General features: G+C 41.6%; 1 protein-coding gene and 1 long non-coding RNA gene across 4 annotated transcripts in view; one reads left to right on the top strand and one right to left on the bottom strand.

The window, feature by feature from the left end:
* Window positions 1-9236: 9236 nt before the first annotated feature.
* Window positions 9237-13079, top strand: LOC139792292 (uncharacterized). Of its 2 annotated transcripts, none has more exons than XR_011724208.1 (2): window positions 9237-12014; window positions 12068-13079. It is a non-coding gene; the product is annotated as an uncharacterized lncRNA (long non-coding RNA). The 2 variants fall into 2 exon arrangements; XR_011724207.1 differs by having other exon boundaries at window positions 12064-13079.
* Window positions 10346-23312, bottom strand: part of EAF1 (ELL associated factor 1) — a 21279-nt gene continuing 8312 nt past the window's right edge. For both annotated transcript variants that reach the window (XM_071735386.1, XM_071735387.1), the window contains 3 exons: window positions 22557-22723; window positions 15769-15999; window positions 10346-13748 (listed from right to left, as the gene is read on the bottom strand). In XM_071735386.1, the coding sequence (XP_071591487.1) occupies window positions 13702-13748; window positions 15769-15999; window positions 22557-22723 (445 nt within the window). In that variant the 3' untranslated portion in view covers window positions 10346-13701. The remainder of the gene's footprint in view (window positions 13749-15768; window positions 16000-22556; window positions 22724-23312) is intronic.

Below are 23312 nucleotides of genomic sequence, written 5' to 3'. Positions count from 1 at the left end.
CTGTTACTACTAACAAGCAAGTCCACCTAATAATATTCTTTTATGCTAAATAGTTCGGTACCACTTGTGCTGAGTTTCAGGGAATCTACCCAAATGCAAGATGTTGCACTGTCTAGACACACATGGATTCAATCCATGAGATGGGAAAGCTTTATAGTTTGTGTCAATGATGCTGGGGACTGATGGATTTGCAGTTAAGATCATATTACTCTTCCTAGTGTGTTCCAAGTGATCATCTGTATGTCTGTCAATGTATATGAGGTAAAACAACTGATCTGCATTGATAAAGGACCTTAGCTTTGCATTAGTGTCTACTGCAACACAAGGGAAAACAAATCCCCACAGACCTGTGTGAGATTTTGTCTGGAAGCATGGGATCTCATGGAGGTGACCAGATCAGCCTGTGATGACCTGAAAGCCCATATGTGGCAGGAGATAGAAGTGTCTGCATGGAAAAAGTCAACATTGTCTTTCAAATAGTGCCCAGTGGCTGTTACTTGTCTCCAGAGTGATGTTTAGCTGCATTTCCACCATGAGTGGTAAATGCCCATCCAGGGAAGTCTGTGTTGGACATCATATGCTTCCATCATACCTATCATAGTTGGTGCACAAATCATTCAACCCCTGTTGAAGTTACTGATGAGGTCATGATCTACAGAGATGATGAGGCTGAGTGGGGCAGCATCAGCACCCTGCCTGCCTACAGCACCCACACTGCTCAGCTGGGCACTGAGGTATCAGAAAATACTAACAGAGTGCTCTGCAGCTGTAACACAATCCCTTTCTGCACATGAGATGCAATTGCAAGCTGTTTTTTCCACCAAAGGACATTTCATTTATCCCATGCAGATATTCTGGATCTTGTCCTCATTCCTATTTAGAGTGGCAAGTGCTGAGCACCCTTTGCTGGACTTGGAGCTGTGCAAAGCACAGTGAAAACTGCATTCAAGAACTCCTGGCCTAGGTTCCTTAAATCCCAGAACCTGGGGATGCTTTTGTAGGTACTCACCCCACTGCCAACACACATCCCTTTGCCAGGGCAAAATTAAACAACACCAGTTTCCTACCTACTGCACAGGCCTGGGAAAATGGGTGCAGTAGTACCTACAAAGCACTCAGTGGTGGTAAAAGATCTCCACATGATCACCTATGTGGGGTTTTGCAGGTAGCCCAGGGCCAGAGTGGTGTGTCCTGGACAGCTAGAAAGGAAATCCTAAACCACTTGCCATTTCCTGAAGGAGACAGGGGTCCTGCAGAAACCCAGACATGACCACAGGCTGTTGGGTCTCTGGGGGCTGGTAAGGCTGTGTGTGACTCCTTGTGCAGGGCTTCATAACTCCGATGGTCTTTGAGGGTCTGGTGTTTTGTGGAAGCTTTTTCCAAATGTTTACAGAATAAGCATGAAAATAGGAGATGGAAAAATACAGCCCTTTCTCCTAAAACATGGCATGGACACCTTGCCTGCAACTGATGGGCAGGCTGCCACCACCTGGGCGGATATATCCCCCATCACAGGTCAACCCCAATCCCACCATCTCTTTGCACTTCCCTGAAATCTGGCCTCGTTTTCCATGTTGGGAAAGGATAGGGTGGTGGAATTGAATTCTTGGCCTTCCTTCTCACTGTGCACAGGGTTTGGCATCTGGGTCTGGAGATGCCCAAGCTGGGCATCTGCATCATCCCAGGCCACAGTGCCTAGGACTGTAGCAGCAGGGGGAAGTTAAAGCTGCATTGCAAGCAGCCATGATTTCAAGTAAACAAGGTCTTGGTGTTAGCACCTATGATTTATGTGCATTTTCAAAACCCCATACGAACGTCTTTTTAGTCCTTAAAACGTCACTTTGAAGTATGTGCTGTTTGTTATCTCCCTTCCATGGGTAGGCAAGCTGACAGGTTTTGAATGAGACTTTAAATATCTTATTGCAGCATGCACTGCAAAATCCTTTGTCGTGTCTGACAGCGCAGCCATTTGAACCAGACAGCCATGCTCATTGGTTTATTTACATGTGAGGAGTCTCTTTGCCCTTACACCTGTGCCCCAAAAGCAGATTATAAAAGCAACCTGGTAAAGGATGGTGGTTTTGGCAACGCAGGAAAGCAGCCTGCAAAAGTGTTGCTTGCAAAGCAAGCTAGGCTTGGTGGTCCTGGCCATCACACCAATGCCAGGGGATGAGGGATGGCAACGTGGAGGTGAGGTGGATTCACTACCCATGACACCCTTCTGCCTCTCTGCAAGTCAAAAAGCAGAGACACTCGATGATCATGTGAGTAGATGGGTAGGTGGGGAGCAGCCCTGTACTATGCCTCAGCTTTTCCAAAATATAGTGTACAAGTATGCACATGTTTTTGCTCCCCACTTGCTCCAAATATCCATGAGCAATTGTGCCCTAGAGGCTGGCTACGTAAGGGGAGAAGATGACTTCTTGGGAGAGAAGAGCAGAGGTCAAGGAGCTGTGTGCTGTGGCAAGGACAGCTTGCAGAGTTGAAACCACTCCAGTGGGAAGATATTTCCCCCTGTCTTGCAGGAGTGCACTTCCATTTCCATCTCCCTCCAGGACACAGCAGCTCCAATGCGTTTTCCCAATCCAGGCCATGGCAAAGTCAGGGAAATGTTGCTAGATAGTTTCAGAGGGATGCAACTAGCCAGTAACTGTTGCCTAGTGAAAACAGCATTTCCCTTTGAAAAGCATATGGAGAGTATTAGGAAGGGAAAGCACGTACTCTGCCAGAGCCATTCTAGTTGAATCAGAAATATAGATATTGGCATTTTACAGGTGACTTCTGGTTTTATATAGGTCCTCCACCTTCCCAGAAATGAAATTTTCAGGACAAAGGTAAATTAACAGTGTGAGTGTTGTGCAGATAAATCAACTTTCTGCTGTTTGCATTAGTTGGAGGAGGTATGGCAGGGAAGGTTTTAGAAAGTATGAGGTACCTGTCTCTCAGAAGTTAAATTTACAAAGCCTCACAGACACCTGGTGATGAGAGTGGTCTAGAAAGCTGTAAACTTGACAGTCCTGTGCTCAAAGGAGGAAGGTAAGAGCACCTTGCAAGGTGTTTACTCTTTTCCTACTCCCCCTGGACACAGAGATACTAAATGATCTGGCAAAGAAGGGACACAAGGGAGGGGGAGTGAGGAGCTGCAGAAGGTGGAGGAGCAGAAGGGTTTCTGAAATGTGCCAGACAAAGGAAACTTGCCCATGGCTGTGGTGTCTCTGAAACACTGAACCACTGTTCTCCTCTACAGTGGGTTAGAAATCTGACAAATCCAGACCATGGACTGGGCACCTTCGAGATTTTTTTTTTTTCTCTCTTTTCTTCTTATGAAGAGCCCTTATTGGTCTGCTTTTGGTGAACTGCCAAGCAATCCACATTAATTTGCCTGACCAGCTGTAAGAACCCGATTGCCCTCCCACACCCCTCGTTACGCACCCTTTCCACTGATCTAAATACAGAAAGGTCAGGAGGGTGAGCTCCAGTAAATTATTAGAGATACACCCTTAATTGCTGTGCTGCATCGGCTTCTTCTCATCTCTACATTATCTCTGCAGTTTGGTCTCTGAAGGAAAGACTTGCCCCAGGAGAGAAAAGGATCAGGAAATCCTGGGGGAAATAAATGGGGCTCTGTGTGTGTATGTGTGGGATCTCCTCATGGCCAACCCCTCATAGGCCTTCTTTACACCATGGACCTTGAAACAGAAAATATTCCTTATTGTAATCAGTACGAGCTCATTTGCAACCTGCATTTCACCGGTCCAGAGCCTTGGCTGTTGCACTTGCTTGAGAGAGGTGCTGAAACAGCTGTCCCTACACAAGCCAGGTCTATGAAGGGCTTTCAATGGTCCTTTCACCATCCTGGCTTCACACGTTTTCACCAAGCCTGTGACAGCACTGAATGTCAATATTAAATGCAGTACAGCAGCAGTGGGTTCTTCCAGGGACTCAAAATGAGTGACTACTGCCAAAGTAAATCAGCTTTTAACTGCTGAGCATCTACACTGAGTTTATTAAAAAGTGAAAAATTCCTGGCTGCTACATTATTTCCAAACCACCCACTGGATGCAGCATCCTCCCCCAGCACACAACCCCAACCATCCCCTGAGGCTGGAGTCCAAGAGACAGCTTGCAAATTGTTCCCCACCTGACTTCCCTGCTCCTGAGGATACTCCTGAGTGTCTAGACAGCAATTTGTGGTTTTCTTGTCTTTAATGAGAAATGCAGCTGTGGTTGCTGTCTTTCCTTTGGGTTGTTTTTTTTTAACCCATTGCCATGGTAAATGGAGTTGAGGAAAGGGCAAGAAAACCGTGAAAAATGATCCAAGCCAAGAAGATGTCTTAAAGGGAAGGTGAATTAGGAATGTATGGTTTCTCAATTAAGTTTTAAACTACAAAAAAATGTTTGTTAGAAATATACACAGAACGAAAGTCCTGCTGCTCCTACAAATCCTGACATCCTCCTTCTGAAGTCAATGGTTGAATACACTATTGCTTCAGCAGTAAGAAATCAAGCACATAAATAGTGATGAAGATCTAGGCTGTGAAAAATCCACTTGCTAATTAGCAGCTTTCCCTGGTGGCATTGCCTTCTCCAAAATATAAACTTAGATCATCAAACAACCCCCAAATCTGTTCTCCTCCAAGTCCCTGCTTTTTAGGAAATAGGAAGATTATGTGCTAAATGAGAGAGAGAATGTACCAATGCACTGTCATCTTCCTGGTCCTCCAGGCAATTTGGGAGTCTATTGCTCTTGACACATACACCAGCAAGATCATGCCACGTTGCTGGGCTCTCTGCAGTAACAGTGGAGCCTTTCCAGGCTTGACAGTGCCATGCTTTTAGTAAAGCAGTGTCACATTACATTTGTGACCAGTGTACTGAAATACGATGGAAATATTTGATGACTCAGCAAACTGAGGGTAATACAAGAGGCTGGATTCACCCGTGGGTCACTTCACCTGAAGTTCTGTAGAAATTTCTATCCATCCTCCTTTCATTCTGACTCTCAAAGCCTAACATGAAGCCTTCATGCCACTGCGTCAGTTAAAAAATAAACAAACCAAACCAGCTGATTTTGAAAGAAGTTGATTTTGCTTGATACTTTCTGAAGCACAGGCTGTATACACATTTAATATTCAGTGCCCTTTTAATAATGGTATGGCTCATCTCAAATGTAGACACAATGGCTGGCATGAAGAGTTGTGAACTTTTCTTAGGTTTGGCCAGCTGAGGGTCAGCAAGCAGCCAGACAGACATGGACAGAAATGAGGCTTAGCAAGCCCAGGCTGGAGGCAGGGATGGGAGAAATCAAGTGAAGAGCACTGGACAGCTTCTACCCTGGCATCTTTTTTGTCAAAGAGGTTGACATGCTACTGTTTGCCAGAGCTTTTTATCTTTGGAGCTGTGTAGACATGAGCAGACCATGTGGCCCCACAAGCCAGTTGTGGGATATGTTCTGAATTTGTTTATTAAGAGCTGAAAGGTGATTTTGCAAAGAGCTGAATGTCATAAGGCACCACAATCTCTTTGGCAAACAACAGGATTTTTTGTCAGTTTGCAACCCTTTATGATATTGAAAGGGCATAGAGCTGCAGACTGTCCCTGATTTTCAGATTAATTGCTCCACTAGTATAAAAGATATTCTCATAATAGTCCCAAATTAGTTGATTGCATGAAGTGCCAGAATCCTTAATGCTCTGCTATTTTAAACATATGGAAATTGATTCAACACTTATCGTCTTTTTAGAGATGTAAATTTATTAAAAAAGATGCCACTTCTTCTTAAGCTTCAGGCAACCTCTGATACTTAGCTTTTGGGGCACAAGCAGGTTTTTATGAGGACTTGTGAATTTAACACCAACCATTTATTTTCCTTCTAAAGGCTCAGAGAAACAGAGGAAAATTGACTGTATTGTCTACAGAGGAAAAAACAAAACCAAAACCAACAAAAAAAAACCCAACCAATCAACCAACCAACCAACCAACCAACCAAAACCCGATAGTGATACCAGTACAAGCACTGGTGTGAACTGACACAGATATGGCAGAATCTGGCATGTCATACCTAGAGGGTCTTCTCCCAAGCACGGACACTGGCCCAGACCTTGCCCTAACTTCTGTTGCAGATGCTCTGTCAGCAGCTCCACACTGATGTTAGAAGCATCACTGAGCTCTGTTACAGTCATTTGCTTCAGGGCAAGAGTAATGAAAAACAGAGAGCAGGCAGTGATGGCAATGACATTGGACAGGTCAACACCCTATGGCAAAGGAAGTTCCCCCTCCCTTTCCCAGTTCATCCTAAGCTTCTAAAAGCAAAAAGTATTGATCGTCCATCTTTAATTAAAAGCTTGTCTCTGAAAGTTAGGCTGGTTCTCAGCTTCAGTCTGCAGGGGACACCTTCCTCCATGGGCAAACCCTGTGTTGATTTTGAGGGCGTGTGGCTGCTATTTGGATTAGATGAGAAAAAGCTGCAGCCTGGTCCTAGCTCTGCTGCTGACAGCCTTTTTTAAAATTTGGCATAGTTATTTATCTGTATTACATAGGAATGCTGTTCATGCCTTAAAGCTTGTGAAAATTTGAGTTTCTCCCATGGAAAAAGGTTTGGGTTTTTTTAATGGTTAAGCTTCTGCTATTTGATCACGTGCTATCATTCAGCATGATTAATCTCTATCAAGCCTAATATTATGCTTCTGTGATCAAGCAGTATTTCTTAGTGTGTTTCTTACCCCTGTATTTTTGCAGAAAAGCTGGAACTGGACCAGTTCACACAAGGTGCCCACACACCCGTGGTTAGCTCAGGTCAGGAGAGCATTTCCAAAGCAAATGCCCCAATTAACCCCACTTACTTTGTTTTGCCTTGCATCATGAGGAGGGTGCACAAGGTGAATTCCTCTTGGGTGGAAGGTGAATGCACACTGCAGTCTCGGCACTCCTCCCAGGCTATACTAATTGCTAGTGCAGACACAGCTTCAGTATATTTACTGCACCTTAAAATCTCTGGATGGCATTTGGGAAGTGAGTTAACTGGCTGGATTAACCACCAAATCTGGGATGGATCATGACTGGTTAATGCTTAATCGGGGGATTTGTTTTCTTGCTTACACCACTTTGTTTATGATGTTCGGTCCAGCCTCAGAAGCATGGAGGAAAAATCTGGTTCCATTCCTGAGGTAAAACATCTTTGCCTTTTGCATAAGCCTGAAATAATTTATTCGGAGTAAGGCGGGGTTACCACGGAGCTGGATTTTGGAAATGCCCCTTCACTTCTGGAGGTCAGGTTCAATCAGTATCTTTTCTCCTAGTAGGAAGTGGTGGTCTCTCTTAAGACCCATTAGCTCCAATTTGAAAAGTGAAGGGCAACACCAGAGCCTGCTTCTGCTGAACGGTCCCCACCCTTCCCTTTCCCCTTCTGCCTTCACTCTGCACCATCCAAACCCAAGCAACCAGCTATCTTCCCTAATTATGCAATGACTGCACGCCTAAAAATACCTATTACATCATGAAGAGGGTGACAACCACCAGCATCTTTCAGAGCAAAGCCTTTCCCCCATGCTGGTGACTTCTCATGTTGGTTGTGCTGAGCTGCTACAGGGCTACCGTGTGACCTGGCTGAATGGACCCTATGGCTGGCATCACGGGGTGGACCCTCACCTTCATGTCTCCTTCACCTCAGTCCCATCAACAGCCCTGCTGTCATCTCTTCTGTGCAAACCACACTCCCAAACATCTCCTATTCCACTTCTCAATGCACACGGGGCACATCCTCTGCCTCTGGCATAAACAAGAATTTTGATGTGTGCCCAATATACACTTGAAATTTTGAGCATCTTTTACATGTGACGAGTGTCCAGGCCTATTACCCCAGGCTCTGTGTTCTTAACAGACTATCACAATCCTGAGACGTATTTAAAGCACTGGAATAAAACTCATGCTGCTCTTAAGTGTTTCATAGCTTTTTTCCTGAGCAGATGATTGTTTATTTTTGTTAGTGATTATAATGTCTGGCAGTAGGTAAGTGTTAAGGAGGTATCAGAGCTAGGGAGAAAAAAAGCCAGCTCCTAAGTTATGAGGGGTGATGGCATAATTTACAGGATAGATGGGGATGCAAAGAAGTGGACAATTATATCTTATTTGCAACACACATGCTTACTTGCAACATGCATGGAACGTTTTCTTGCACACCAGGCCTGTTACATATGTGCCTTGAAGGCTTCTGCACAGGGGCCTATAACAAACCAAGCTGATCAGGGAAGAAACACAGGTCAAAATTTTCATGCAAAGCCTTCATCATTGTATTTAGTGCATTTTGACACCCTGCCTTGCAGAGAGCCCCATTTTTATAAAAGTTCAGGAGAAGGAAAGTCACTGGCAGGTGTACCAGACCTACAGATTCTGTGGGTTTTCAGGTCAAATTAATATAATTCCTTTCAAGATGCCCCATCACCTTTTTTACTTAGTTTGTCAGTGCCATTCTTAAAACACAGTTCAAATATATCCAACAGCAACCATAAAAATTACCAAGCCTCACTCCAACCCCCTCTTCCTGCCCAAAAAGTCAGGTAGACATGGGCTCTCCCCCTATGCACAGCACGTGAAAACTCACTGACAGAGCTAAATGAAACTCAGCAGGGCTAAAACATCTCACCAAAACTCTTGTGGAAACCCCTTTAGCAAGATATTTGTAACCCACTTCTTTTCCCAACTCTACTTCTCCCAACCACAAGGCAGCCTTCGTGATGAATTTTGTGTTTTATTTACAAGGATACTGGAAGATCAAGTGAGGATAGCTCAGACCATGGCTTCATGAGAGAGCTCCCTCCATGTACAAAGCAGCAGCTTGAGGTATTTCACCATCACGTTACAACACTTATTTTTTGTTTGCTGCCCAAAGAAAAGGTGTTTAGTCCCAGTAAAGGCAAAGTCAAGGAGCAAGAGGAAGATGGGTCCATTCACAATGTCTTCTGTCATTTACAATAAATTTAGAGCAAGGGTAATGCATTTGCAACATTTCAACACCGTTTTTCTGTAAATTCCTGCAGGATTCTGGAGGCAGAAAGCATCTATGTGCTAGAAATAAAGGAAATACAATAGAGAAATGTGCTAGAAATAAAGGAAATACAATAGAGAAATACAATAGAGAAATACAATAGAGAAATACGCTAGAAATAAAGGAATTACAGAAGAAAGGAGGGGATTGAAAGCATTTGAAACAGGAAGAAACAGCTAAACAGATGCCTTTCAATGTATACACACACACACCCTTCTTACATAAACTAGAGGTAGTTATCAGCTAACTAGTAGTTCATTAATCAGCTTATCTTTTGTGAGCAGAGTTTGGGTGTACTTAACAGTCAGCTACTTTAAATTCATGTCTGTCCCAACAGATAACCCAACAGCACCACAGCTTCTAAGGTAAGCATAAACAATTTTTTTTTTTTTTTTTTGCTGTAATATTCCATGTTTTTGTGTGCATATAAGAAACTGTACACAAGCAAGATAGATTCTTCATTGTTAGGAGCTGAACCCAGGACTCTCCGAGTTACCAACAGGAGCCTTCATCTCCTCAAGATGCCCACTGCTTGGCAGCTGTGTTTTCCACAGGATCTCTGACTCAGCGACTAGCAGGAAATGCCTAGCACATTGAACAATGAAGCATGGGCAATTACTGAAAATAAGTGTTCTCCATTACAAGTAATTCCAGGCTATATTTCTCTTAGTTAAAAAAAAAAAAAAAAAAAAAAAAAGCATGGACTGGTGAACTTAATTTTTTTTTTTTTTAATTCAAATAAATGGACTTTGAGGGAGAAAAAATTATAAAGCTTTGCAAAGTGAACTGTTCGTGTACGTAGGTATAAACAGTCATACAGCTAGTCTATAATAAAGCTAACTATGCAAATCAATTTAGACACAGACTCTTGAAAATGGATGTACTCCTCCCAGTTAAGCTCTGAGCTCTTCCAAGCTGTGCTGGGGAAAACCTTTTCCTATGAGCCTGCTCTCTCAACAAAATGGGTTCTGCCATGGTTTATGACAGGAGCAAGGTGCCTTGGTGGAACAAGAGAGGGTCCTGCTGCATGCTCTTACAAACGTGGTATGACTCCCTGGTCAGGGGACTGGGACTGTTTTTCCCAGAGATGACCATGCCATGTGATTCAGCTGGAGTGAGCTTGCTCCCAGGGCTGGTGAGCCCTCAGGGGTGGAACAAGGGCAAAGGTGGGTGGAAGTTTTTCTGCACGACTGGAATTTGAAAGACCAGCCTGGGTGCTGCTGTGATAGTATTTTAAGGTGTCCAAGATGGACAAGCAGGTGACAAAAACAGTTCTTGAAACAAAACCTTTTTATTAAAAAAAAGAAAAAAAATTCACAACTGTAGTTGAAATTATAACAATCTAATTGAATCAATTCAAATTATTATTGACTATTACTTGTAGAGCAGTTCTAATTAGGGGGAAAGGTTATAAGTGGGCCATGCTTGCTGCTGAAGTTTTAAGCCAAGTCAAACCACTGAAATCGATGAAATCACTAAACTGAAGAAACCATCATAATCCAAAGCTGTCTTGAACTGCTAACCTCACCATAGCCAGCAGGCAGCCTTCCTATGAATGCCAAGAAATATTTACTGAGTCTTGGTTCATTTGGATAATTGCTTTCCATATGCACTGCTAATTCACATTTAAACTAATTGGCATATAAAAGATGTTCCTACTTTATGTGGAAAAAAGTAGTGTAAGGTGGCAAGATCTGCTAGTGCTAAAACCCTGCAGGATTAGAACCTACCAGGAATAATCAGGACTATTTTGTTCCATTACCAGGTTTAATCAAAACATACTTTAGTCAACTTCTTTCTCCAGCACGCTACAGGTATTGCCAGCTAATTAAAATAATCCTAAATAACTGCTGTTTCTGCAAGTAAACTGAATTCCAATTTCCTATCCGAACAAAGCTTGCAGCAAATAATGAACAAATGAACAACCATCCAATAGATAGGGATAAGCAACTTAATATATGAAACATAAAATTTTAAGAGCCCAAACCTAAATGTCAGTCTGGTGAGGGCCTTTACATGTGATGGCCTCACATGTGTTTAGGAAAAAAAAAAAGTGGCAGGCACCCCTTCTGATCTTACAAGTTGCCTTCTGAGGTCTCCACAAGGTTCATCTTCACAAAACACACACCATATACCTGTGGGAACTGTGGGAAAGGGGGAGATCACAGAGAACTTCTGTCAGGAGATGCCAGAAGCCACTTGGGACACAGTGGCAGGGAGGGGACAAGCTGGTCTCACACACATAGATAGAGACTGTGCTGACAGACCCATGATTGATGCAGGCTGATGGCCACCACATCACTCAGCCAGCCCACGGACAGCCAGAAGCTGTTGTTTGGTTATGGGATGTGTGGCTGATGAGCACACAAACAGGTTGGATGCTACAGTGCACCTCCAGGGGGCACGAAGAATGGCCAAATGCAGTTTAAGAGCTGTATGAAATCGTGTGAAAAAATGTTGGTTCTGTTACCAACAGAGAAGAAATCTCTTAGGAAGAGATGGCAGGGAAAGCTGACCTAGTGTAGAAATGCAAAACAAAGCAGAAATTGATCAGCTGAATGAAGCTTTCCCACTTGCTGATCTAAACCATAATTAAATTTGTGATGCAGCCTCGTGTTGTCTTATCCTCTTAAGTTTCATGTATTTTATGTACACATAATGAATAAACTTCCTATGACATGTCCTGGATTTTAGAATGCATGAGTAGCAAGTGAATGATAAGCAGGGAAAATGCTGCTCTGCCTGCAAGTTCAAACGCTGTCAACAGAATTCAGGAATAAGCTCCAGTAATGGGGAAATGACATCAGAGAAATGTCTCCCTGCTTATTCAAATCTTAAGCTGGGGAAAAGTCAGGAGCAGCATTAGCATTAATTATACTGCTAGCTACCATGCAGATCTCCTGTACCAAAGTGTAAAATCTGAATTGGTACCAGCTTGTTCGAACAGAGCACTTTTACTGTCAGAGGAACAGTGGGGGGGGGGGGGGGGGGGGGAGGAAAAAAAAGAAAAAGAAAAAAAGAAAGAAAAGAAAAGAAGAGAAAAAAAGAAAAAAAAGGAGAGCAATTGGTGGTTTTACATCAAGCATATTTCCTAACTGTCTGTTAAAACATGTGCCCACATCATAAAACACTTTTTTAAAAAACAAGTATTTTTCAATGTATGTACAATAATGCAAAAATATGCCTAAATATGTATCCAATACAAAAAAATAAACCATTTATTAAAATCTCCCTGCAAATGTCCCCTTTCTCTTCAACACCTTAAAAGAAGAAAGAGTTCAGTAAACAAAGAGGAGTTAAACTCACTGACAGGCAACAGCAGTGCTAAGCAGACATGGAGAGGCATCCAAATTCAGCTTCCCAGTCCTCTGGATTACACCACAACTACAGCACCACTTGTCCTATGCCAGTTGTATTTTTGTTCTGAAAAGCCAGCCTGGTGTTCCAGTTATGAGATGTTGCCTGTAGCTCTCATTATCCATGCAAGCAAAAAAAGTTAATGATAATCCAACTAAAAGCACCCTTTAAACCCCCTTAAACAGGGGTGAATTTCGCCCTAGGCAAATATTTCATGTTCTGTGTAACTCTGCCAAGCACAGAGATACTGTCCAACAAACAGGATGAACTTAAGTCTACCTGGACACGTGTGGTGGGAGAGTGACTTCTGCTGTTTCACAACAGTTGAGTCATCTCTTCTTTCTCCATGCACCAGGGCTTAATTTTAAGTCCAGTATCTCAGATTTGTGACACTCTAATTGCACTAATAATCAGGCTCCTGAGTATTTCCAAAGACTAGGTCTGAATATCTGAGTCAGATAAGAGACTTCATGTGTGACACAAGGAAATGCCCACCTGCTTCTTATTTGGATGTGTTCAAGTGACTGATGTACACCCTTTATCTTGCTAGAGTTGTACAGTACAGTTGGCTGTACGTGAAATATAGCTCTTGTTTGCAAAGGAATCTGAAGAGGTTTCAGTATTGCTGCCTATAGGAAGAGTGGCAGGAATTGAAGCTCTGTTAAAAAAAAATACACAACTGCTTGTAAGGCACTGGTGCAACAAGGTTTGTCATGAACATGCTTTCAAGATCTATCTTTTTCAGCTCTTTAAAAGTCCATTAAATCAACCATAAATAGCAATAAAAATATATTAGAAAAGCCCCAAACCAAAGAAATCAACTTAGCATTGAAACTTAATTTATGACAGTTCCACTTCAGTGCACACAGCAGATTCTGCTTGTTTTTTTAAACTCATAGTTGGCTCATCCACACCCTATGTACAAAAGCTGCCTCTCCCCCCATCCCTCCCTTAAGTTGTGATGGGCTGAGTTTCTTCTACAAACAGTAACTTTTTAGGTGACATCATAAACTTACACATTAAACTTACAGATCATGGACAGGAACATGGGAACATATACTGGCTTACCCACTGTACATACCTATTTAAAGCTTTAAAAGAATATACACAAAATATACACTTAATTCACAAAGTAAAATAGCCCTCAATATCAGCTGTTTTGTAGGGACTACGTGCTTCTTCCATCAAAATTCCACACGTGGAACCATCTCTGTGCCAGCTCCTCTTCGTAAGCAACAGGATCACTTCAAGGCAAATTAGTTCTTCAAATATATGTAAGAGAAACAGCAAAAGCTCTGCCTCTAGTCATCACTGTCACTCCCAGACTCACTCAACTGCAAGTCATTTCCTATAGAAAACAAAAAAACACAACGAAACACCAGTGGGAAGGCGTTAATTCACATTTCATGGCAATCAAACCAAAGAACAGTCACATTTACGCTGGAAGATTTAAATAAAGAATAAGACAAAAAACGAATGCAAAAATCAGCTGTCATTTAATGGAACTGCTCCCCATGCCCAAAAACATTAAGAGCTGCATGGGGCTAATATGGAGCTGGATCCAGGCCAAACCAAATGTCCTTGGCTCTAAAGCCACCAAAGACGCTCCCTGGTGGGAGAAGAGCACTCCCCACACTAGCATTCCACAGCCCCCACCCAGCCAAGCTCCTGTATACAGCTCTGGGACAAGGCACTGGGGAATTCCCTGGCTTTCTCAATCTTTTTAAAATACATCTTTCTGGTTTAAGACTATTTGGGTAGACAAGGTAAGGAGTCTCTATGTCACTAAGCCAAAAAACGCTGTCAAAGCTATTGCAGCTCAAGGCTATCCACTGGGCTAAGCCTGACACATCCCATGATGGTGAGGGCTTCCCTCCAAGGTGCAAAGGAAGGTCAGAGAAAAGAAGGCCAGAATATGGATCAAACCCACGGTCTCAGCCCCTGTTTTGCACAGCACTTGTGATTTAGTGAAGTGGAAGGGATAACAACAGGCAGGAATCATGCTTGTGTTAGAATAATTGAGCCCAGCTCTTCAGCACTCTCCCACGGCCCTACCCCAAACACAGGGTAGAGCAGTTGTACAGTGGCTATTGCCCTGGATTTCTTCATCTTCTCTCCCCTATCAGGAAATTTGGATTAGGGGTGATTCTCCCCATGTAGATGGTCAGTAGTGACTTGAATAGGACATATTAATCCTTGTCAAAAGAATCTTAAATCCAAAGGCAAAAATCATCGCATGAAAGAAGGAACTACCCTGTAAGTTCCCAAGTTCCTCAGAGGCTTCTTGACATTAAATAATCTATGCAGTATTGTTGTAATGGCCCAGGGGAAGCAGGGAAGAGGCAGCTCACAACCAGAAACAGGGAAATGGAAAGAGAGTACTATTGACTTTGTTGACCTCTGGATTTCACTTTGGCATCCATTACCAACATGAAGACTGATAAACCTCTCGTTTTCCAGCTGGCCTTTTAAAGTATTGTCTGCACAATATACTTGTCTTCTCAGAGCTGAAAACCCCTACATTCAAACCCTATTTAAACTCCATCAGTTCCCTATGTGTGGGTGCCAAGAGATGTACACAAACATGCCTCAGGAGGAATTAAGAACTATTTATGCTAACAAAGTCCTAGTTTCCTGTAAATGCAATACTTTAACTCCATTGAGTTAGAATGTACCTGACCTAGCATAAGGAAATAGCTACAGGGAGAGAGTTATGGGACAAAACTACACTTTAAAAATGTTTTTTACACTTTTTTGACAGTGGAGTAAGTTTGCACTGATTCAATGCTTGCAAATGGTAATATTTTAACAAAATACGTGGCACTTTAAATTTTCCTTCAAAATTTGTCATTTGTGAAAATGCAGCTGAGACAAGCACAGTAGAGAGCAGATACTCTGACAAAGCAATACAGCTAATAGCAAAGGCCACAGACTGCATTCCTGACCACAGGACAGCCTTGTGTTGTACACAGTTCTTTACAGACCTTTAACTGGCACACATGACAACTCCACTATTTATGCCTAATCTGTTTTCACATGACAATAATTCCCATCCCCTGGTGCAGCAGACCCTCCTGCACTGATGCTCTGCTACCCACACAACCCACCTGGAAACCCTGAATCAAGGCTCAGCATGGTCAATGGTGGCTGTTGCACTGATGCCCACAGGCTCTAGACCACACTAGAACCACCTCCACACCTTCAGACAGGTTTCAGGCTTCTGTTCCAAAAAACCTGCCCACTGCCATTTCAGCCAGTACAACTCCACAAGATCACCATTTGGCAAACTGCACTTCGTGGAGGTAGCCTAACATGCTGAGAAAAGGAGTGGCCTCCAGCAGCTTCCCACAGTGATAAGATTTACTTACTGAGTGTGTTCATGAGCTGATGGCTTCCTTGTGGCCTGCTGGTGCCATTAGCAACAGCATTCCTGTTGTTATACTGCTGGTGTGGTGGCTGGGAAGGGGAAACATGTGCTGACTCTTCCCCCTCACTGCTGGAGCTTTCATCTTCACTCACAGATGAGCTTTCCGAGTTCGATGAGCTGCTTCCACTGCTGCTGCTCATCTGCTCAATAATTTCAACCTCTGCTCTCAGCTCTGAAATAAAAGGACATTCATCCGGTTGAAACCACAAAAAGGGCCCCATGGAATTTAGGACAAGAATGTGAGAGTGCAATAGTTTTGTCAAGTGTAATTCATCATATTAAAATATCTCACTTGAAAGAGAGAGACAGGAAAGCAAAAAATTCTGAAAATCTTTTCACTTAGTTGCTGTAGCCAAACTTAAAGAAGCAACAGCATATGTTAGTATCATAAAACCTATTATTTATCCACTATTATTATTTCTATCCTCTACATTGCTGAAATCACTTCCTGCTTCATTATTTCTGACAGGTTATATGCTTTACATATAAAGTAAGTATATTTCCTGATGGAGTTGTACGGGCCAACAGCCAGCCCATTTTCCAAAAGCACCTTAATGTAAAGGAATCTATATTGCTACATGTCAGTGACATTTAGGCTTTTGGAAAAAAACAAAAGCAGGGGCACAGGTGCATGATCACAACAGAAACTGCCTTGACTTCAGATATGCTCCAGCACAAACTCACACACAGCCCATTTTAAACAAACTTCAGAAGCAGATGGATGACACTGAATAACTTTGCAGAGGGGCAGATGAGAATAGATTGATATTCACATGTTGTGGAGTGGTAATATTCTGCTCTAACCTCTATAAAGCTTACAAATAGCAAGGAAAATACAGAGACTACTCTGAAACTGTGAAGTTACTCAAGACAGACGCACCCCACTTCAGGGTTTCCAGTGCAAAGAAACACTGGAATACCATGACAACCACATCAACAACAGCTAGTGTTGGCTAAACAATTAGTTACCAAACAGCTACTAAGGTAAGTCACCTCAAATCATACCATATTGTTAAAGTTGTCATCATTCTAAGTGGCCTAAACAGTATTAGAGGACAATTATTTTGTATGCACCTACAAAGCTGAGTATGTAATGACTCAGTTCACCCAGGCAGGTCTCCCTGAGAGAACAAACTTCACAAGTTAAACGTGACAAGAAACCCTCAAACTTTAGGCTTTTGTTGTGCTAGCAGTTCTATACCCACAGAGTTAGAATTCAGTGCTTGGCTGGAGAAGTCACAGGCTAAAGGGACAAGAATGAAAGAAGGGAGAGATGAGGTATTATCTCTACCTGACAAATGGAGAACATACCAGGAGTAATTCACTTTAGGTCAGCTGTGTGTCAGACTGAGATGAACTCCTCCTCAGCTGGGGACATCCTTCTTTTGTATAGCGTAGCCAGAAATGAGTGTTTCCTTTATGTAAAAATGATGCTATTTTAATGCTTCTTATGTTCAGCCCCTGCAGCATTAAGTGTGAGCAAATGGAACTTTACCCGTTTTTAATAAGACCCCATTTTCCTTGGTTGGCTTCACTCTATGAGTCACAGCTAGGTTTGCAACCTCCATATTATTTGCTGGACAGAGGTCCTCTAGTTCAGCAGGTATTAGTTTTAGAAATTAAGTTTCCTTTTGCAATATTAAAACCACTACTTTTCAATTTCAAAGGTTGGAGTTCAATTTCAAACACTATAGTTACATTGCATCAGAGGCAGAGGAGGTGTATGGAAAAGGAACAACCATATGTCTTAACTTCAGTTGAGTAATTTAAAGGTCGTGGAGTGGTTCTTCCAATTTACTTCCTGAATCTAGATTCCTGGCTACACCACCTGTGTTCTCTGTATATTATCTGTGCACCAGGCAAAACTTACTCTTCCACCCTGAAGACAAAGCATAAGTGACCATTGGAAGAAGGAGGAAGATTATATGATTAGGCCAACAGAAGATATGACTTTGTACTACTACTATCTTTCTCTCTTACTGCATCTTGACACATCTTGCAGGTTTTAAAAATTCATTTCATGCCTGGAGTCTGATACACAGACAAATTAACACTTGCAGGTCACTATTCTTAGCCTACCAGCATCGAGGATTTCAAATGGTTACTGTTCTCAGTGTTCAAGGCTATGAAATTGATAGAGAAAGCTAAAATAATACTAAACAGAAATAAGGGTTCCTACCCTTTAAGTAGACCAGATTGAATTTTTTTCCCTAGCCTAATGGTGTAAAATTTACACATATCTCTAGTGATGATTAGAGTAAGTTATAGCAGTAATAATAACGTACTATTAGAATATTCTGGATTGTAGCAATCACCTGTTTTCCCTACTGCAAAAAAGATTTAATAAGCAAGTCTAATCATAGAATCATAGAAAGTTAGGGGCTGGAAGGGGCCTTGAGAGATCATGAAAGTCCAACCCTGCCTGCCAGAGCAGGGTGACCTACAGTTAGTAAAGGACAAGTGTCTGGGAATTGCACAGATATGCTCAGAGCTAAAGAGTCTATGGCTGAAACAGAGGATTGCTGGTACACAGACCAAGAACACAGCAGCCCAGAGAGAAGCATCCAAAATATCACGAAGATGGTGAAGCAATCTAAGATGCATTGGTGGTGAAAGAGAAAAGAGCTATAGAACAAGAAAAAATAATCTAAATAAGAAGTTTGAACTCAATACAGTAGCTGAGGAGAGAACCGAAGGCTATGATACAGTCTGATAAATGGGAAAAGCTGATTTTAAACAGAATTAGAGATTAGCATCAGAATGACAAGTGATGATTTTCTGCTGGGCAGAAACTAAGACCCCATAAAAAAAGCACTGGTTATGAGGCAGGAAGGAAAAAATGCCTGGGAAGAAGTGGTGATGCTCACTGTGCTGAAAAGTGGCACAGAAAGCAAAATAGCACCAACATCACAGGCTTCAAGGACTGGGAAGTTAAGGGTGTTATCAGTGGTGGAAACTTGGTCTGAGCCCATCTTCTAGTTAACTTTGGCCTCACAGGCTGTCACCTCAGGTCTGTCCTGTGTCTTAATTACTTGAGCCCAGAATTCTAAACATCTAGTCTGGGCAGATGAGGAAAAAAGCCTAATTGTTTCCATAAATCTTACTGTGGCTGCTGCGTGGCTAAAAGTCTGTCAGGCAGAACTCCAGCAGGACCACTAAGGGAGTGTGGTCAAAATTATCTCATGTCCCCATGTCAAAAAATGATGGCTAAGCCACATCTGCTTGCAAATTGTCTTATTTTCCATTTTCCTATTTGCCTGCTAAGCTTAGTGCAGTTTTGGATACTGATGCCTTGGCTAAACGTTTCCTCATGGTGCCTCCAATTAAAACAATTTTGTGCATATACAGATATGCTAAGCTGATCAACAAAAAAGTCAGAACTTTTCTAGATATTTTGCATTGCCAAGATCAAACGTCTAATGCTGATACACATTTAAGGTTATAAGCAGTGAGATTTTAAGAGTGAGGATGTGCAGCAGCTACTTTTAAGAAAACTTTCCATACAGAGTAGTTTTGAACACTTGGCTTAATTGAGTCTACATCACCTGAAAAGGCTGACATTGCTAGATGAACCTTATCTTTTGTAGAGTTCATGTTACAACTGTAGGCTTTCTTTCAAGAGAACAACATGCCTTACTGTTTTATGCTGGCAGTCAATGCAGTAAAAAAAAAAATAAAAAAAATTCAAGGTCAGAAGTCATTATACAAACAACAGCATTTCTCACCAGGGCTGTCTTCCATATATATTCAGTCTCAAATGCCCTAATTTCTTTCCACAAACATATCTAAGGCTTCTTATTTCTTCTCTCAATTCCAATAGGCACAATTTTTAACTAAAGCCCTAACCTTGGGCTGCAAGAATACCAAGGACATTTGGAAAGAAAGTAATTCAGTTCTAGGAAGGATAAGGTTGTATGCCCATAGCAGAATGCACTTAATGATATGCAAGGTGGAGAGAAATGAACTTGAAAGTGGCACTTAAGAGTATGCAGAGACTGCAGCTAGAAGAGGCAGTATTTTACACCAAAGTGCAAAAAATTGATAAAGGTATTCTCAGGAGACAAACACAGCACTGTGGAATAGTCCTTATAGACTACAGCTGCCTTTTAAGTAAACAAGATTTGCTCAGATTCTTAAGCACCAAATTTGTAGGCTCCAAACCAGAAATAAGCTCCTGTGGTTTGGTTTTTTTTTCCTTCCCAAGTATGGCATGTTGCAATTATGTCAATATTATTAAAAACATTTATGTTGTGGTCAAATATGTCTGATAAAAGCTGATTATTTCAGGCAAATAAATGTCTGCTTGTGGTATGTGTGTGTAAATGTTTACTGCCTAATGAACTGTTATCAGATGTAGCCAAGTAATCAAAAGAACAAGCTTTCTTACTCTCTCTTTAGTTCCATTCAGGACGGAGGAAAATATAAGAGCTTGCAGGGAAAAAGATTTCCCTGGTGCAGGACCCTAGACACAGCCTCCCAGATGCCTCTCTGCATGAGGGACTGGTTCAACTCCTACATCCTCTTTCTTAACTCTGTCCTCGAGCACTGTTGTTTGGAGAGCTGTGTAATGGGACAGAGAACTGACCTACCTGGAAGTTTGTTTCTCATCTCATCTGTAAGGGGATCTTATGGGAATACACAGCAGAGGGTACAGGGAGAAAGTAGATACCTGTACTGAAGTTACTTTAAATTACCACTAAACATCAGACACACCCTTAAGTTGGGCATACTGGGAGCAAGAGAGCATAAAGCCAAGAATGTTTTCAACCACCTTCTTTGGGAAAAAAAAAATCAGAAATTTCATACTTATGTTTATCTTTCTTTCATACAAAGGGGTACTAACACCCAAAAGGAAAGGTACGGCTTCAATGAACAGTCTCATCAGAACTTGCAACAATTTGTTCATGAAGAGATACATTAAGGGAGGAAAACTGCACTGAAGCCTCTCTTACAGATTTTACAATTAAGTTTTATTAATTATTTTCATCATCCGATGGTGCCATTTTAGTTCTACCTTTTCCAAGTAGGCTCTTATAATATAAATGGTTCAATAATGCTGCTTCTTTGAAGCAACGATAGAAAAAAGTTATAAAAAGCACACACTGTAAGCAAAACAACCCCTGCCCTCCTATTTGCATTCTCTCTTTTAGAGCCTTAAATGACTCTTTAAAACACCAACTTGGAGTCATATTTTTAGTTCAAGTCAGGTGTTCTTTTGCTTGATTTTGGAAAGAAAACTCTACAGGTTGTTCATTTCAAGATACTTTCCAATAAAAGATTATTGGGTGATAAAAATCACCAAGATAATTCTAAACAATTTGACTTGTATTTTAGACCACTACAAAATGGTCTTTGCAGAAGAGATGTCACATTAGACAAACATATTTTACTCTAATATGACCTTTACAAACTTCTGTACATATACAAGAGTGTTCCAATGGTTAACTAACTTATTAAACCCCACAATAAAAGATACCTAAAATTCATAAGCAATTAAATTTTTGAAGTAATGTTATAACCTCTTATCTTTCTCTTATTACACAGAAAATAAAAATGGCAATGCAGCTAAGGGATTAGCTAACAAGACTCTCAGATACTGATTGTGCCTTCTGACCAGCATCCAGGCATTTAAAATACTACTGCTGTAAAGGAGCGAGACCAGCCAGCACCTATGCAAACACACAAAGGTAACAGCAAATATGTCACCTAGTGATTACTATGAGATGAAAAAATACCCTACTAAGTAATTAATATAGTCTGGGAATTAACACAGGCTAAGCCTAAAGGCAAAAATAGCTATGTGGAACAGAGGAAAAAAAAAATAGACCCAGAAAAAGAAAAAAGCTAGGCAGAAAGAACAGTCTTAAAATAAAATTACATCTGATGCCAGCCAAAAAACACAAGAACAAAATAGAAATTTAAATTTAAAGTCTTCCTCCTTCTGACTGAGGAAGTTATCCACAGCAAAAACAGATACCACACCTGTATGAAAGGGAGGATACTGGCAACAAAAGCATGCCCTGCCCACAGCAGAACACTCACTCAAAGCATTGCTTGAGCAGAAGATTGACTTGAGACAGTCATCCCTTTCATCCCTTCGAGGAACTTTAAGAGTAAGCATAGAAACTATATGGCAGAAGTGATCAAAGCTGCAGAGGAGTGGTTGTGGTAAAGGTGAAGATGAAGGATTGTTCACCCTCTCATTCCTCCCCTCCTAGCACCCCTTGGCAGGGAACAAACTCCAAGTCTTGTGATGAGGACACAGCCACCCAGCCCTTCTGTCCCATTGGCAAATGGCTCCAGCCTTACTCAGAGGAGTAACTTTCATCCAAGTTACTTGATTGCATAACTACATCTTGGACCATTGGCTGTTGTTGTTATTGTTGCCTAAGACACCCGTTCAACTTGTCTAGCACTCAGCTGCAGGTTTCTTAATTCAAGCTTATTTTTTCTTTTCAGAAAAGAGAAATAGATTGAAAGAGAGAAAATTATCCACCAAATGAAAGTTCTCTCATGCCAGGCAAACATCTATGCTGGCAGAAGAGAATAAGTAATGCACTCAGATGCCTTATGACAAGATACAAAGATGACAAGCCAGCTGTCAAAGTACCATCTTTTAGACCCTGAGCATTCTAACATGTTTTTATAAATTGCATAGCCACAGTTTTTATTACAAAGAAGAAAAGACAAAAACAACCAAAACTCAGACAACTACAAACCCTCCTTTACCTCGCTTAATGTCATCCAGCTGAGGCTCAGGTGAAGGATTATCTTTCAAAGGAGAAGTTTTAGATCCAACTGCTGGTTTGGTTGGGGCTCGGAACTGTGAAGGAGGCTGAGATGCTCGAGCAGACTGTTGTTCTATCCGGGCTTGGATCTTACTGCTGCCCTCTGCTCTGAAAAAACAGCCAGAGATATTCAGCAGTACTGTGCAACTACACACCACTTTTTCAACATCCTTGCACTAATGCATCATGTGCTACTTCCTTTTGTACAGATCCCTACTTTGTTTTATAAGATAAATGGTGAATTACAGCTTTCTATAGGCAACACTTGCTTTCAATAGCAAATATGCATTTACAACAGCCCTGCAACACCCTTACAAAATCTATTTTCAACTACAGATGTGGTTCAGTGGTGCCAAATTCTCCACTTGAAGAACAATGAAGGCTTTAATTTAGCAATCAATATTTGTACTTTTAAAAGATATGTGATCATACTAATTTAAGGTAAGCACAGGATGAAGCAAATCCATTCATAACAAATTCCCATTTAAAACAATTGCAGCAAAAGAAACTATTTTCTCACTTGCAATTAAATCATCTCAAACTGAACTCTCTCAGAGGTCAACCTGACTAGAGCAATCATTCTTTCTGCTAAATACAGCAAGCAAACTCCTAATTCCTATTTCTCATTCATTTGCAATTATCCCTTCAAAATATTTCAACCTGTTTCTTCAGTGGGAAACGGTCTCCAGAAGAAGGC

Source organism: Heliangelus exortis, chromosome 2 (genome assembly GCF_036169615.1).
Source record: "Heliangelus exortis chromosome 2, bHelExo1.hap1, whole genome shotgun sequence".
NCBI lineage: Eukaryota > Metazoa > Chordata > Aves > Apodiformes > Trochilidae > Heliangelus > Heliangelus exortis.
This window is presented reverse-complemented; position numbering and strand designations above follow the sequence as displayed.